Source organism: Mobula hypostoma, chromosome 1 (assembly GCF_963921235.1).
Source record: "Mobula hypostoma chromosome 1, sMobHyp1.1, whole genome shotgun sequence".
In the NCBI taxonomy this organism is placed as follows: domain Eukaryota; kingdom Metazoa; phylum Chordata; class Chondrichthyes; order Myliobatiformes; family Myliobatidae; genus Mobula; species Mobula hypostoma.
In genome coordinates, this window is record NC_086097.1 from 203,166,678 (window position 1) to 203,183,370 (window position 16,693).

General features: G+C 41.6%; 1 protein-coding gene across 3 annotated transcripts in view; it reads right to left on the minus strand.

The window, feature by feature from the left end:
• Positions 1 to 16,693, minus strand: part of prkdc (protein kinase, DNA-activated, catalytic subunit) — a 303,035-nt gene that overhangs the window by 191,060 nt on the left and 95,282 nt on the right. For all 3 annotated transcript variants that reach the window (XR_010019774.1, XM_063063262.1, XM_063063255.1), the window contains exons 22-25: positions 8,107 to 8,210; positions 7,910 to 8,000; positions 1,907 to 2,070; positions 1,451 to 1,597 (exon numbers count right to left, since the gene is read on the minus strand). Coding sequence is in view for 2 of the 3 variants with exons in the window: in XM_063063262.1 (XP_062919332.1) it covers positions 1,451 to 1,597; positions 1,907 to 2,070; positions 7,910 to 8,000; positions 8,107 to 8,210 (506 nt within the window). In the remaining variant the exon portion in view is untranslated. The remainder of the gene's footprint in view (positions 1 to 1,450; positions 1,598 to 1,906; positions 2,071 to 7,909; positions 8,001 to 8,106; positions 8,211 to 16,693) is intronic.

A 16,693-nucleotide genomic window follows, 5' to 3' on the forward strand; every position in this document is an offset into this window, starting at 1 on the left:
GTTCTGGTATGACACGTAATGGAAATACATTAAAAAATATGCTGGCAGTGTCAGGCTCTCTCATGAATGGCTAATGGTCCAGAAACATTGGAGCATTGACATAGAATAGTGTTAAGTGCATTGGGAATGAAATAGCCAAGGTGTGCTCCGGTCTGAAGACATTAATGGTATGCATTATGATCTAGTGGATGGCGGGGTGGAGATACGAAAGGAGGTGTAAGGTGCTCCTTCCCTCCGTTAGCCTGCAAGTCACTCTTAGGCAAGGTATGGCACCTGCTTAGCCCCTCCTGATTAGGGTCATGTGAAGCCGTAGGAGCAAGTGGTTGATGGTCATATGAGCAGTTGGTGCATATCACAAGTCCTGTTTATGCGACCACTAATGCAAGGCAGACAATCTCTGAAGAGTATTGATAATGGCTGGGGTCACCTGTCTTGTAAAGACACTGCCCAGAAGAAGGCACAGCAAATCACTTCCATAGAAAGATTTGCCAAGAACAATCATGGTCAAGACCATGATCACCCATGTCATATGACATGGCACATGATGATGATGATCTAAAATGAGATGGTGGTGGACAGGTGTAGGAGTAATCGGATGAGGAACAAAAATTGTTTAGGGATACAAGAGTACTGGAGAAAACCTTCGGGAAATGAAACCTGTACCTACTTCCTCCCATTCAAACTTTGTTAGAACAGTGTGGATCTCCACACAGAGCTGACATGCTGACATTATTTGTTCACAGTGCATTGTGCTGATAGACCCTTTATCCCATGTATATTCATTTGAAAAATCAAAACTGGCTTCCAGGTTTTTTTAGACAGGGCACAGGTGATTGGTGCTGTAATACCTTACTCGGTGGGCACTAATTGATGAGTCTGACTTACGGACAGCAGATATGTTTACATAATACAGAATATTATTAAAGATCCCTCCCCCATTCTCTTTGACTTTCTACCATCAGGCAGGAGACTCTGATGCATAAAATCAAGAATGGTCAGGATGGGGAACACACACAAAATGCCGGAGGAACTCAGCAGGACAGACAGCATCTCTGAAAAAGAGTACAGTTGACGTTTCAGACCAAGATCCTTCAGCAGGACTGCAGACCTTCCACAGAATCTCGGCCTGAAACATCAATTATACTTCTTTTTCCACAGATGCTGCCTGGCCTGTTGAGTTCTTCCAGCATCTTGTGTGAGTTGTTTGGATTTCCAGCATCTGCAGATTTTCTCTTTGTAAGGATGGGAAATAGTTTCTTCCCTTATGCCATTAGGCTTCTGAACTCCCTGCCGTATCACATTCATGGTGTCACTGTTCTGTAACTTACAATATTTAATTTATGCACTTTAGTTTGTTTATTTCCATGTAGTCCATCTGTAGATTTCATCCTAGTAAGCTTTAATAAAAATAATTTAATGAATCAACATGCTTAAGGGCGTGGTTTCTTACCTTATCCACATCACAACCAAGACGGAGCAAGACTGGATATATACGTTTGTTCAGCTGGTACATTGTTTCTTGTTGTCCTTCAGAGATCTGTAATCCTTTTCCCAGCATATAAGCAACCACACTATGTAACAGTTCACAAGCTGCAACCTAAGAGGATTTATCAAGCATAACAAAAGTTGTAGTATTTTAGAAATAATTTAAGCTTTACAATGATTTAAAACATCACCAATCTATGAAGTGACTACATAAAATGTGAAATGTCCATCTAATTACATGACAGATATAAGGCGAGAGAAATCAAAATTTCCCGGTCCATTGTTACTCATTTGCGGGGTATGTTGGAAGAGGATCAGCTTTAGCAACATACACTACTTCCCTGCAATGCAACAAGCTCTTCCAGTAGGTCTGTGACCAAGAACACGGTATTAAATGTAGATGAAGAGAACAGTAGCTCACCTTAGTTTGTCGGTCACTGGCAGAAAGGGCAAGTTCAGAGATGCGTGGCAGGAATAAATCCAAATAAATCACAGGTTTCATATCTGAAAATGGTACTGCAAAACTCAGTGCCCTCTCTGCCACCCAAGCAACACATTTCTTCATCATTTCCTCAGAAGAAGCAGCTGTTGATTTAAACGAGAAAGTTCAGAGTAACAGTAGTATTCAGTCACAGAAATATAGAGCATGCTATTCAAGCTGCCTACCTGAGTTACAAACCATCTGCAAGAAGAACAAAGCAGGTCAAGAAGTATCCATAGAAGACAAGGAAATGACGATGTTTTGGGTCAAAAGCCTACAGCAGGACTGGTTTACCTGAGCTAGTCCCATTTGCCTCTATTTGGTCCATATCCCCCTCAACCTTTCCTATCCACATCCTTATCCAAATGCCTTTTAAACATTGTAATTGCACCCATCTCCACCTCTACTACTTCCTCTGGTGGCTTGTTTCATGTACTCACCACCCATTGAATCAGATACCTACTCCTTTAGTCCTCTTTAAATCTTTCCCCTCTTACCTTAAACCTCTGTCCTCTAGTTTTAGACTCCCTTACACTGGGATAATGTGGGCATGTGGCCAAGTGGTTAAGGCATCAGACTAGCGACCTGAAGGTCGTGAGTTCAAGCCCCAGCCGAGGAAACGTGTTGTGTCCTTGAGCAAGGCACTTAATCACACATTGCTCTGCGATGACACTGGTGCCAAGCTGTATGGGTCCAAATACCCTTCCCTTGGACAACATTGGTGTCGTGGAGAGGGGAGACTTGCAGCATGGGCAACTGCTGCTCTTCCATACAACCTTGCCCAGGCCTGCGCCCTGGAGGGTGAAGACTTTCCAGGCGCAGATCCATGGTCTCGCACGACTAACGGATGCCTTTATTATTTATTACACTGGGATAAGCCCTGTGACCATTCACCTCAGCATGCTTCTCAGGATAAACCTCTGTAAGGTCACCACTCAGCCTTCTACACTCCAGGAAAACAGTTCCAGTCAATCCAGCCTCTCCTTATAACTCAAGCCTTTCAGTCTCCCTAACATCTTTACTGTATCGCCCCTCTCCAGACCGTGGATCCCACCGTCTCCAACTCTGATGGCCCTGGATGTCTCCAGACCACAGTTCCTGCCGCCTCCCACTCGGACCTTGATTCGATCGGTCACCCCAGACCGCGGATCTTGCTGACTCCAACCTCGGCTCCAACGCCCCTGGGTGCCTCCAGACTGGAGATACAATTGTCACCGACCCCAGTTCCAACCAAACTGAGCAGATCCAGACCTCGGATTCAACTACCACCAACTCCAAAAAAAATGTTTCCCCTCTTGCTGCAGGGATCGCTCCCTTCGTGATTCCCTTGTCCCTCCCTACTAATCTCCCTCCTGGCATTTAACCCAGCAAGGAGCTGTGGTGATACACCTGCCCATTCACCTCCTCCCTCACCTCTAATCAGAGTCCCAAATACTCCTTCCAGGTGAGGCAACACTTCAGCTGTGAATCTGCTAAGGTTGTCTGTTGTGTGCGGTGTTCCCAATGTGGCCTCCTCTTGGTGAGGCTTGATGTAAATTGGGGGACCTCTTTGTCAAACCTCTCTGCTCTATCCGCCTGAAGCAGAATTTCCCTACGGCCGAACATTTTAATTTGGATTCCCATTCTTGTTCTGACATGCTGGTCCATGCCCTCCTCTTGTGCCACGATGAGGCCACCCTCAGGGTGGAGGAGCAACACATTATATTCCATCTGGGTAGCTTCCAACCTGATAGCATGAATATCAATTTCTCCTTCCAGTGAAAAACATTCCCTCCCCCTCCCTTCTTCTATTCCTCACTCTAGCCTCTTACATCTTCTCACCTGCCTATCACCTCCCCCTGGGTCCCCTCCTCCTTCCCTTTTTCCTATGGTCCATTCTCCTCTCCTATCAAATTCCTTCCTCTCCAGCCCCTTACCTTTCCTATCCACCTGACTTCACTGATCACCTTCTTGGTATTCTCCTTCCCCTCCCTCTACTTATAAATTCTGGAGTCTTCCCCCTTTCTTTCCAGTCCTGATGAAGGGTCTCGGCCTGAAACATCAGTTATTTACTCTTTTCCACTAATGCTGCCTGAACTGCTCACTTCCTCTTGCATTTTGTGTGTGTTGCTCTGAAATTCCAGCATCTGCAGAATTTCTCATGTTTATGGTTACCGTATGTATTTTTTTCCTGTACCCTTCCAGTTTAACAATAACATTCCTTTAGTTTGTCTGTGCCAGTGATGTAGTGGCATCTGCACCAGACTTCGGAGTGAGAAGTCCTGGGTTCGAATCCAGCCAGCTCCTTTCCTTGCGTGAGTTCTACTTGTGCTGGGTTGAGCGTCTAGCTAGCAACTCAGACAAAATGTAAAATGACAAAATGCTAAAGAAACAGCTAGGCTGATGCACAATGTGCCAAACTGCCATGGGGAGGAACTATAGTTAAGCAATCAGAAATGCACACAATACTCCATGTGCTGTAGATGTAAGATGACATCCCAACTTTTTCATTCAATTTCCTGACCAACTAAGTCAAATAGCACCTTGTCTGCCATATTAACAATTTTAGGGAATTAGGGTCTTGTATCTCTCTAATATATCTCTCTTTAGACCCTGCAATCTACTGTGCAAACCTTTCCCAGTTTAACTCCACAAAATGCAGTGCTTCACACTTGTCCAGGTTAAATTCCATCTGTCATTCCTTGGTTTGATCTAGATCCTGCTATAATCTTACTGACTGGTGTCATCATCAAATTTACTAACCACACCAGCTGCATTCACATCCTAGACGTTAATACACATGATAAGCAACAAGGGGAGTCAGCATAGTCATTTGTGGCACACAATAGTCACAGGCCTCCAGTCTGAAAAACGGCCCTCCATTACTACCTCCCTTTAAGCCCTGCCTCCAAGCCAATGTCATAGTCAATTGGCTAGCTCATTCTTATATGATCTAACTGCAGAATCTTCTCAAAGGCTTTGCTAAATTCAGGTAGACAATGCTTCTGCTCTAACATTAACAATTCTCTTGTTCACCTTTCCAAAATACTCAGTCAAATTTGTGAGACAGAGTTTCACACACACAAAGCCATATTCTCTATCTTTAATCAGTCCTTGCCTTTTCAAATGTGGAGAGGTCCCATCTCCCCAGTAACCTTGACATCTCTGATGTTAAGATCACTGGATATAATACTCTGGTTTGTTTTTGAAGCCCTTCTTATACAAAGGCAAATATTAAACACCCTTCAGTCTTCTGATAACCTGACCTGTGGCTATTAATCATAAAAGTATCTCTGCCAGGGCCAAGCAGTTTCTTTCCCTAGTTTCCCACAATGTCCCAGGGCACACTTGGTCAAGACTCTGGGGACTTATCCACCTTTAAGTCTGCTTTGTGAAGTGGATATGTTTTGGCATATCACCATCTCTTTGCTAGCTTCCACGATCTTCTCTGTGGTAAATGCCAATGACAAAATTTAAGACCTGCCATCTCCCCTCCACTGGTCTTGTTCCCTCATGCCTATCTACTTTCCTTCATAAGTTGAAGTATTACCAGTCATGAATTTCTTCAACTTTATTCTTTTAAGGTTTTAATGTATGATCATAAAATATTTTGATCAGCACTTCATTTAAGAAGTCAGAATGGGCATTTTATTGAACTTGGGATCGGCTTTGTAAATAAATGATCCAGTATCAGTCCACAGTCCAGCAAAAGTAACACGTGATAGAAAGAACCAGAAATACCTTCTCCAGTAATGCAATGGCTCTAGATTGGAACACAGGGGATGTGAGCCCTTCAATAAAATTCAGTTAAAAGGTTTTAAAAGCAAAACCGTACAAAAGATTACAAGCACCAGATGCTACGGCAACACTGTAGCATTCACTACTTTACATCAAAAGTAGGCAGCCTTTTCAATGGCAAGTTTTATGAAGGTGTAGACCAGGGGTAGGCAACCTACGGCCTGCGGACCAGATCCAGCCTGCGAAGGTATTTTGACTGGCCTGCGAGCAAATATTGAGACACTATGCTTATCCGGCCCGCAAGCGATTTTTCCTTATTCTGAGTGTTTCACGCGACCACACTGATGGACATGCATGGCGTCTTGTTAACTGGCCCCAGGTTCAGTTTTGTTCCAAACCAAACACTGGTATATACGAATGACGGGAAGGCAGAGGGAAGGCAGACTACCCTATTAATATGTATTAGATACTCTCCGTGCAAGCGCAGGTTTTCAGATGGGATTGTTCAAATTTGTAAACAGAAACAGCGTCACTGTGTTTTAACAAGAAATCCACGCTAAATATCCAGATACTTACATGTACTACGATACTTGTTGAATAACTTGCATTTCGAAATAAAATCAAAGAAAAAAATTCCAATGGCAACGAATGCAAAACGCAGGAAGGTAGACGCTGAGTGCCAAAAAAGCAGTGAAAATGAAGGAAATACCCATGCCAGCTACAAAGTCTCAAAGCGTATTGTAGAAAAGATGAAGCCTTTTACAAATGGAGAGTTTGTCAAAGAGTGTTTACTGGCAGTGGTGGGTATTGTTTGTCCTGAAAATAAATCTTTATTTGCACCTATCAGCCTGTCAGCAAGAACCATCACACGGCGAGTTGAAGGAATGTCAGCAGATGTTAAAAGTTGTTTAAGGAATGCCGGCAATGAATTGCATTTTTTTTTCCAATTGCGCTTGATGAGAGTACAGACTTGAGAGACACTGCTCAACCTGCAGTGTTTGTGCGAGGCGTGACCTCAACTTTTCAAATTTTTGAAGTTTATTCAATTAATTCCTATGAAGGACACGGTTGCTGGAGCAGACATTTTTGAAGCTTTGCTGAAAGTGATGTCAGAAATGAAACTTAATGTGTCGAAGCTAATTGGCATCACAACTGAAGGGGCAGAAAAACTAACCTGAGTTCTATGATTACTAATTGGCATCCTTGGTTATGCACAAATGATTTTCTAGCATGTGTTATTCATTAATTTGAGGCAAAACATAACTAGATGTATTTAAATAATTCCCATATTTCAAGTTTTTTTTATGGCATTTATCTGGCCCACCGTCCACTCATTAATACGTGATCCGGCCCACAGAGGCAAAAAAGGTTGCCGACCCCTGGTGTAGACTCTAGTTACCATTTCCTTCCTTATTGTAGAAGGCCCTGGCAGGCAATCACCTTTAGTTCATGAGAAGACACGGACATTTCTGTGCCTCATTACAAATCACAAATATAAACAATCATTGCTGTGAAACGTTGATAATTAAGTGAATCAAATGCCAATTGATGTCAGTAAAACTACTTGTTTAGCTTAGTGTTTAACATAATCACAATAATTATTTGTTCTATCATTCTGACTTCAGTCAGCTGCTTCCAATAAATCATTTTAATGTTCAGAAGCAAAAGACGTAGATAAAACATACTAGCAAACTGCTCCTTCTCATCATGAATGACAGTAATGAATATGTAGATCAAACAGAGGCATAGATTTCATAGTCATGCAGATTATTAACGTTAAATGTAGGCCAATGTTAGCCTTAAGTTTTCACCTTTATTTATTCTGTTTTCAACTGGACTCACTGACGGTGGTGTCTGAAGGGAGGATGCTGTCCAAGTTGCATGCTATCTTGGACAATGTCTCCCATTCACTACATAATGTACTGGTTGGGCACAGGAGTACATTCAGTCAGAGACTCATTCCACCGAGATGCAACATAGGAAGTCATTCCTGCCTGTGGCCATCAAACTTTACAACTCCTCCCTTGGAGGGTCAGACACCCTGAGCCAATAGGCTGGTCCTGGACTTATTTTCTGGCATGATTTACTTATTACTATTTAATTATTTATGGTTTTATTACTATTTGATTATTTATGGTGCAACTGTAGCGAAAACCAATTTCCCCCGGGATCAATAAAGTATGACTATGACTAGACTGATATGCTTTAAACTGTCTTCACACTTACCTGTCACTAGACTCCGGTTGATGTGTCCCCCCAGACACCCAAGTAACCGCACCACTCTGCGCCTCACATTTGCAGCAGGTAATTCTTCGCTCTGTTTTATGAAAAAATAAATGATTTAAAAACAAAGTAATTATCATTTATGGATATATTTCATCAATAAAAAGCATTGGTTCAAATATCAAATTATGGCCCCCTACCGTAGAAAGATTTGATAATTTTTTCAGACGGTTTATCAGAATCTTGTTTCCTCCTTTAGTTGAGGTATCAATCCTCACCATTTCCCAGTTGTTTTCAAACTCACCTAACAAGAGGTTTAAAAATCAAAGTATCCGTAAACAAAAAATTGTGTTAGTAATGTGAGCTCCAAATTTTAATTATTTTTTTCTCTCCAAATCTTTAGAATTTGATGTTGTTGAGAATATAAGCGTGAGATGTGGCTCAGCAGACGCCACTCGTGCCTCTGGGGCCAGGTGATCATGTCCAAGCTCCTCTCCACACAGATGGACACATATTCCAGAGTGCCATTTCAAGAACTGCTGCATTTAACCACCACATCCACTCAGAGATTTTAAAAACACTACTAATCTATTTTTCCAGCATCTGCCAAAATATATCTTTTAATTAATATGTTTAGAATATACCTTGTCAATTCCTTAATTGCTGACTGAGATTTCACTAAAGTGAGATTCCATAAAATGGCTTCGACAAGACCTATATTACAATAGTAAATTCACTGCAGAAGTTCATCGTAAAGCAGATTGCCACACAGATGAATTTCTGTATCTCTTAAAACAGCTAGACAAGACTCACTTCAATGTAACTGTAACACACGGTTTTTGTCCTTTGAACCTTGTTTTGATTATACTTAGAATTGCACTTTATAATCAAACAACTGAAATAATCCATGAACCCCTCCATCATTGTTATAGTCTTTTTTTCAATTGCTTGGTTTAGTTTTTATTCGTTCCCCTCAGGATTTTGACATTACAACTATTTTTCCCTCACTATTGGAATCAGAAAGCTTTTAAACTTTATTTTGCTTTTTTTCAACTAGTGGCTATGAAGTTCGGAGAAATGGCTGATAATGATTTGATGATGGAGAATATTTAAGAAGTGTATTTATGCCTCACTGACAGTAAACTGTCTAGAAAGAGGGTTCAATCAGAATAAGAATCAGGTTTATTATCACCAGCATGAAATTTGTTAACTTAGCAGCAGCAGTTCAATGCAATACATAATATAGAAGAGGAAAAATATATAAAATAATAATAATAAATAAATCAATGACAGTATACTTAAATTGAATAGATTAAAAATCATGCAAAAAAAACAGAAATAATATATTAAAAAGAGGCCCCATGTGCCACCTAGACATCAGACCACGTGCCACCAGACGACAACGAATAAATTAAAAAAGTGAGGTAATGTTCACGGGTTCAATGTCCATTTAGGAACCAGATGGCAGAGGGGAAGAAGCTGTTCCTGAATCACTGCGTGTGTGTCTTCAGACTTCTGTACCTCCTACCTGATTGTAACAGTGAGAAAAGGGCATGCCCTGGGTGCTGGAGGTCCTTAATAATGGATGCTGCCTCCCTGAGACACCGCTCCCTGAAGATGCCCTGGGTACTTTGTAGGCTAGTACCCAAGATGGAGCCGACAAAGTTACAACCCTCTGCAGCTTCTTTCGGTCCTGTGCAGTAGCCTCCCACCCCCACACCAGACAGTGATGCAGCCTGTCAGAATGCTCTCCACGGCACATCTATAGAAGTTTTTGAGTGTACTTGTTGACATGCCAAATCTCTTCAAACTCCTAATAAAGTATAGTCACTGTCTTGCCTTCTTTGTAACTGCAACAATATGTTGGGACCAGGTTAGGTCTTCAGAGATCTTGACACCCAAGAACTTAAAACTGCTCACTCTCCCAATGCTTATAGAAAAAATTAATCTGAGTATTGGACCCAAACAGGAGGAAAATGAAGTTGCCAGAGATAGCAGCAAGCCTGAGGATTGTAAAAACTTTAGTAGTGAACAAAGGAAGCCAAAAGGTTTAAAGGGGGAAAGGTGGAGTGCATGAGTAAACACACAGGAAATACAAGAGCTGACATTAACAGATCCAGACAAATTTGTTAAGAGAGAAGGTTACTGACAACAAATGTAAATCCCCAGTTAGAAAACAAAGCAATAGAGGAACAAATAAACACAGATTTTGAATCTGTCTTCAGAATGGTCAATGCAAATAACCTGGACAATTGTGAAAACAGAGTGAGGCACGCTAACGAGCTGGGACATTTTTAGATTAAGAAGAAGGTATGCTAGATCTTCTGAAAAGCATCAAAGTAGAAAAGACCCCAGGGCCTGATGACATGCATCCTAGAATATGGAAAGAAGCAAGTGAGGAGATTGTTGGGGTTTTGACAAAGATCTTAGCATCTTCATTAGCAATAGGCGAGGACCCAAAGATGGAAAATAGCAAATATCGTGCCTTGGTTCAAGAAGGGAAATGGGAATAATCCAGATAATTATACGTCAGTGAGACACACCGCACATCAGTGGTATATAGTATATAATCAGCTACTGGAGAAGAATGATGGGGACCCACCTCCATCATGGACATAAGAACTTAACATAAGAAATAGGAGCAGGAGTAGGCCATTTGGCCCATCGAGCCTGCTCCACCATTTAATAAGATCATGGCTGATCTGGCCATGAACTCATTTCCACCTACCAGTCTTTCCCCCACAACCTTTAATTCCCCTACTATGCAAAAATCTATCCATATTGTCTTAAATATATTTACTAAGGTAGCCTCCACTACTCCATTGGGCAGAGAATTCCACAGACTCACCACTCTCTGGGAAAAGCAGTTCCTCCTCAACTCCATCCTAAATCTACTCCCCCGAATCTTGAGGCTATGTTCCCTAGTTCTAGTCTCACCTACCAGTGGAAACAACTTTCCTGCCTCTATCTTATCTATTCCTTTCATAACTTTATATGTTTCTATAAGATCTCCTCTATTATTCCAAATTCCAGCGGGTACAGTCCCTGGCGAGTCAATCTCTCCTCGTGGTCTAACCCCCTCATCCCTGGAATCAACCTGGTGAACCCCCTCTGCACTGCCTCCAAAGCCAGTACATCTTTCCTCAAGTCAGGAGACCAGAACTACACATAGTAATCCAGGTGCGGCCTCACCAGTACCTTGTACAGTTGCAGCATAACCTCCCAGCTCTTAAATTCAATCCCTTCAGCAACATTCCATTTGCCTTCTTGATAGCCTGCTGCACCTGTAAACCAACCTTTTGTGATTCATACACAAGCACTCCTAAGTCCCTCTGCACAGCAGCGTGCTGCATTTTTTTACCATTTAAATAATAATCTGCTCTTTCAGTTTTCCTTCCAAAGTAGACGACCTCGCATTTACCAACATTGTACTCCATCTGACAAACCCTTGCCCACTCACTTAACCTATCTGTATCTCTCTGCAGACTCTCTGTATCTTCTGCACAATTTGCTTTTCCACTCAATTTAGTGTCATCAGCAAACTTACTACACTCGGTCCCCTCTGTCAGATCATTAATGTATATAATGAACAGCTGCGGGCCCAACACCGATCCCTGCAGCACACCACTCACCACTGATTGCCAACTAGAGTAACACCCATGTATCCTAACTCTCTGCTTTCTATTGGTTAACCAATCCTTTATCCATGCTAATACATCACCCCCGACTCTATGCATCCTTATCTTATGGATAAGTCTTTTATGTGGCACCTTACTGAACGCCTTCTGGAAATCCAAGTAAATAATGTCCATCTGTTCCCCTCTATCCACTGCGCTCGTTATATCCTCAAACAACTCTAGTAAGTTTGTCAAACAGGACCTGCCTTTGCTGAATCCATGCTGCATTTGCCTGATGGATCCATTTCTTTCCAGATGCCTCGCTATCTCTTCTTTAATGATAGCTTCAAGCATTTTCCCAACTACAGATGTTAAACTAACTGGCTTAAAGTTACCTGCCTTTTGCCTACATCCTTTTTTGAACAGTGGCATGACATTTGCCTTCTTCCAATCCGTCAGGACCTGCCCAGAATCCAGAGAATTTTGGTAAATCATCACCGAAGTCTCTACTATAACTTCTGCCATTTCTTTCAGTACCTGGAATGCATCCCATCAGGAGCAGGGGTCTTATCTACCTTCAGGCCCCCAAGTTTGCTCAGCACTACCTCTTTAGTGATAGCTACTGTATCAAGGTCCTCACCTCCCATCACATCCATAACATCTCTCTTTAGCATGTTAGACATGTCATCCACAATGAAGACTAACACAAAATTGTCATTCAAAGCCTCAGCCATTTCCTCATGACCCAATTTCAATTCCCCCTTCTCATCCTCCAAGGGATCTACATTCACTTTAGCCACGCTCTTCCACTTCATATAACCTTTACTATCCATTTTCATATTTTGTGCAAATTTACTTTATTAATCTAGCTTCCCTTTCCTTATTGCTCGCTTCATGGTACTTTGTTATTTTTTAAAGTTTTCCCAATCTTCCAATTTCCCACTAGTCTTGGCGACATTGTATGCACAAGCTTATGGTTTGATGCTTTCTTTTATTTCCTTAGTTATCCAAGGCTGGCTCTCCCCACCCTTACTATCCTTGTTTTTAACTAGAATATACTTTAGTTGAGCACTGTGAAAAATTTCCTTGAAAGTCTTTCACTGTTCCTCAACTGTCCCACCATATAGCCTGTGTTCCCAGTCTACACTAGCCAAATCCTCCCTCATCCCATTGTAGTCTCCATTCTTCAGGCATAACACACTGATTTTACTTTGAACTATTGCACCCTCCATTTGTATGAGAAACTCAATCATACTGTGATCATTCTTTAGAGGATCCCTAACTACAAGATCACTAATTTTACCTGTCTCATTGCACAGGAGCAGATCTAAGATAGCACATTCCCTTGTAGGTTCAGTAAGATGCTGTTCAAGAAAGCCATCACGGATGCATTCTATGAAGTCCTCCTCAAGACCGCCTCGACCAACTTGATTCACCCATCTATGTGCAAGTTGAAGTCCCCATGATAACTACTGTTCCATTCTTACATGCTTCAGTTATTTCTCTGTTTATAGCCCTTGCCACTATAATGTTATTATTCAGCGGCCAATAAGACAATTCCCACCAGTGATTTCTCCCTTACTATTCCGAATCTCTACCCAGATGGATTCAACATTCTGTTCCTTAGATCTTATATTGTCTCTCACTATCGCCCTGATCTAATCTTTAATGAAGAGCGCTACCCCACCTCCCTTCCCTTCCTGCCTATCCTTCCATATTACCGTTATCCTTGGATATTTAATTCCCAATCCTTGCCACCCTGCAACCAGGTCTCTGTAATGGCCACTAAATCATACCTCTTTGTACTGATCTGAGCCACAAGTTCACTGACCTTTTTTTGAATACTACGGGCATTCAAATGAAGTGCCTTGCACTCATCATGCTTTTAAAATCTTGTAATCTTTTACTCTTTTGCACTTGTCTTTTCTTCATTCCACTCTTACTTTTCTCTTTATCTTTTGTTTTTTCCTAATCTTTATCCACACTTTTCTTTTTTACTTTATCCATACTTTTCCAATCTGTTGAACCCACCCCGCTACGATTTAGCTTAGAGCCTTATCCACAGCCCTAGTTATGTGATTCGCTAGGATCCAGGTCCCATCACTGTTCAGGTAGAGCCCATTTCGTTGGCGCAGCTCCCTCCTTTCCCAATACTGGTGCCAATTTCCCATGAATTCAAACCCACTTCTCCCACACCAACCTAACAGCCACATATTCAAATCTCTAATCTTCTTCACCCTATGCCAATTTGCACATGGCTGGCTAAGGTAGTAAAGTAATCCAGAGATTACTACTTTTTTGGTTCTGCTTTTTACTTTAGTCCCATGCTGCTCAAATTCCCTCAGCAGCACCTCTTTCCTCGTTCTACCTATGTTGTTGGTACCCACATGGACCATGACAACTGGATCTTTCCCCTCCCACTGAAAATTCTTCTGCAGGTCAGATAAGATGTCCCAAAGCTGGGCACCAGGCAGGCAACAAAGCCTTCCAGATGCTCTATCCTCACGACAGAGAACTCTGGTCTACTCCCCTGACTACACTTTCCAATTACCACTACACCTTCTCTTTTTTTCCCCCTCTATGAATGGCTCCCTGAACATCAGTGCCACAGTTAGGTTGCTCATCCTTGCTACAGCCCCAACTCTCATCCACACAGGAAGCAAGAATCTCAGACCCGCTGGACAAGCTCAAGGGCTGAGGCTCCTCCAGCACTGTCTCTTGGATCCCACTAACCGCCTCACTCGCAGTCACACACTCTTCAAAAGGCGTCATCCATGATTAAGGATCCCTACCACCCAGGACATGCCCTCTCTCATTGCTACCATCAGAAAAGAGGTACAGGAGCCTGATGATACACTCTCAATGTTTTAGGAATCCCTTCTTCCTCTCTGCCATCAGATTTCTGAACGGACAACAAACCCATGAATACTACCTCACTATTCTTGTTTTCTTTTTGCCTTATTAATTTAATTTTAATGTATATTTCTTATTGCAAAATACATAGCATATTTTATGCATTGCTACAAAACAACAGATTTCACAACATATCTCAGTGATAATGAACTTGACTCTGATCTGAATATTATTTGTGCACATTTGGAAAGCCCCGACCTGTTTAGAGAGTGTTGGTATGGCTTTGTGCAGGGCAGATCATGCCTTACAAACTCCATCAAGACTTTTTGAGAAGACAAAAGAGCTTGATGAAGGTGAGGCAGTGGACATTATCAGCATGGACTTGAGTAAGGCATTCGACAGGATCCCTCATTTTAAATTGATTCAGAAGATAAAGATACATGGGATCCAAGGTGAACTGTAAGTGTGGATTCAGAACTAGCTTGCCCGTTGAGGACAGAGCAGGGGTAGAAATCTGCGATCCTGGCTGGAGGTTCTCGATCAGTGGTGCTTCACAAGGATCAATCCAGTTTTTGTGGCACACTATATTAATGATTTGGATTAAAATGTAAATGAGTGGATCAGCAAATTTGCGGATTAGGCCAAGCTTGCTGGAGTTGTGGACAGTGTAAAGGACTATCAAAGAATACAGCAGGAATGATACTGGCCACAAATATGGGCAGAGAAGTGGCAAATGTAGTTTGATCCAGGCAGGTGTGAAGTGTGGCACTTTGAGCAGTCGAAAGAAAGGTGAAAGTATACAGTTTATGGTAGGCCCCTTAATAGCACAGAGGGAGAGAGGGACCTTGCAGTCCATGTCATTAGTTCACTGAAAGTGGCTAAGGTGATGAAAAAGGCATGGTTGGTTTCATTGGTAAGGGTGTTGAGTATAAGAGTAAGGAAGCATCTAGACAAAACTTTAGACAGACCAGATTTGAAGTTCTGTGCACAGTTCTGCTTGCCCCATTATAGGAAGGATATGGAGTCTGTGGAAACAGGGACAAAGTTCGGATTAGAGAGTATGAGCTATAAGGAAAGCTTGGACAAACATGAGTAGTTTTCTCTAGAGTAGTTTTCTGCAGAGACCACACAGCGGTTTCTGAAATTATTACAACAGATAGGGCAGAGTTATAACCTTTTCGCTAGGATAGAAATTTCAATTACCAGTGGATATGTTTTTAAGGTTAAAGGGTAAGTTTAAAGGTGATGCAAGGGGAAAGGATTTTTTTAATGCAAAAAGCATTAGGGGTCTGGAATAGGTTACTGCGGTGATAGTGGAGGTAGGAGTTTTGTGGAGTTTAAGAGGGTTTCAGATAGACACACAAGAATACAAAGGGAATGGAGGGACAGGGATGATACACAAGAAGAGGGTATTTAATATAAATTAACATGGACATCAGCACATCTTGCGCTAAACAGCCTGTCCAATATTTTGCCTTTCTATGTTCTGTAACTCCCAGCTATTCTAGGAACCAAGGGTCTACAAAGACTGAGGAAAAGAAGAAAGAATTAGTAAAGAAATAGTGCAAGGAAAATTAACATGGCGGTATGCAGACAAAGCCGCAGAACCTGAATATATACATTCTAGGTACCCGAAAGAAATAGTGAAATTTTCAATATATTGAAAACCATCTTTCAATATGCTTTATACTCTGAAGCTTTTCCTACACATTGGAGGACGTAACACCAATATTAAAGAAAAGGAGGAAAAGTAACAAAAAACAGGGAGAACAGTAAGCCTAATATCAAGAAAGGGAAAAATATAAGAAAATCAGTTACAATAGATGCAATAACAGAATACTTTGAAATAGAAACAAGTTAGCATTGACTTATGAAAGATAATTAGTGAATGTAGTGCATTTTGACACTTAGAACACCACTTATAGATTAGGGTACAAAAGTAAAGCACGTATGAATGGGAAAACACAGCATATTGGCTTGGGCAGTGAACAGGTTGACTTACAGGAAACAGAGAGTAGAGATGAACAAGACGTTGTTGAGGTAGTAATTATTGGGAAATACTGCAAGGATCAATGATTGTGTGCCAACCCTTCACAATAGCTACTAATGATTTGAATGGAAGACCCAAATGAAACATTTGGAAGACAACACAAGACTGAGGCGAATATGAGGTTCAAGGAGAATGCAAGATGGACAACATGGGTGAAGAGGTATGGCAGATGCAGTCCAACATGTATGAATATGAGGTTATTCATTTGGTTTCTGAAAATAGATAATTATTATTTTCTATTTTGAACTTCAGCGGTGTTCTCAGTAC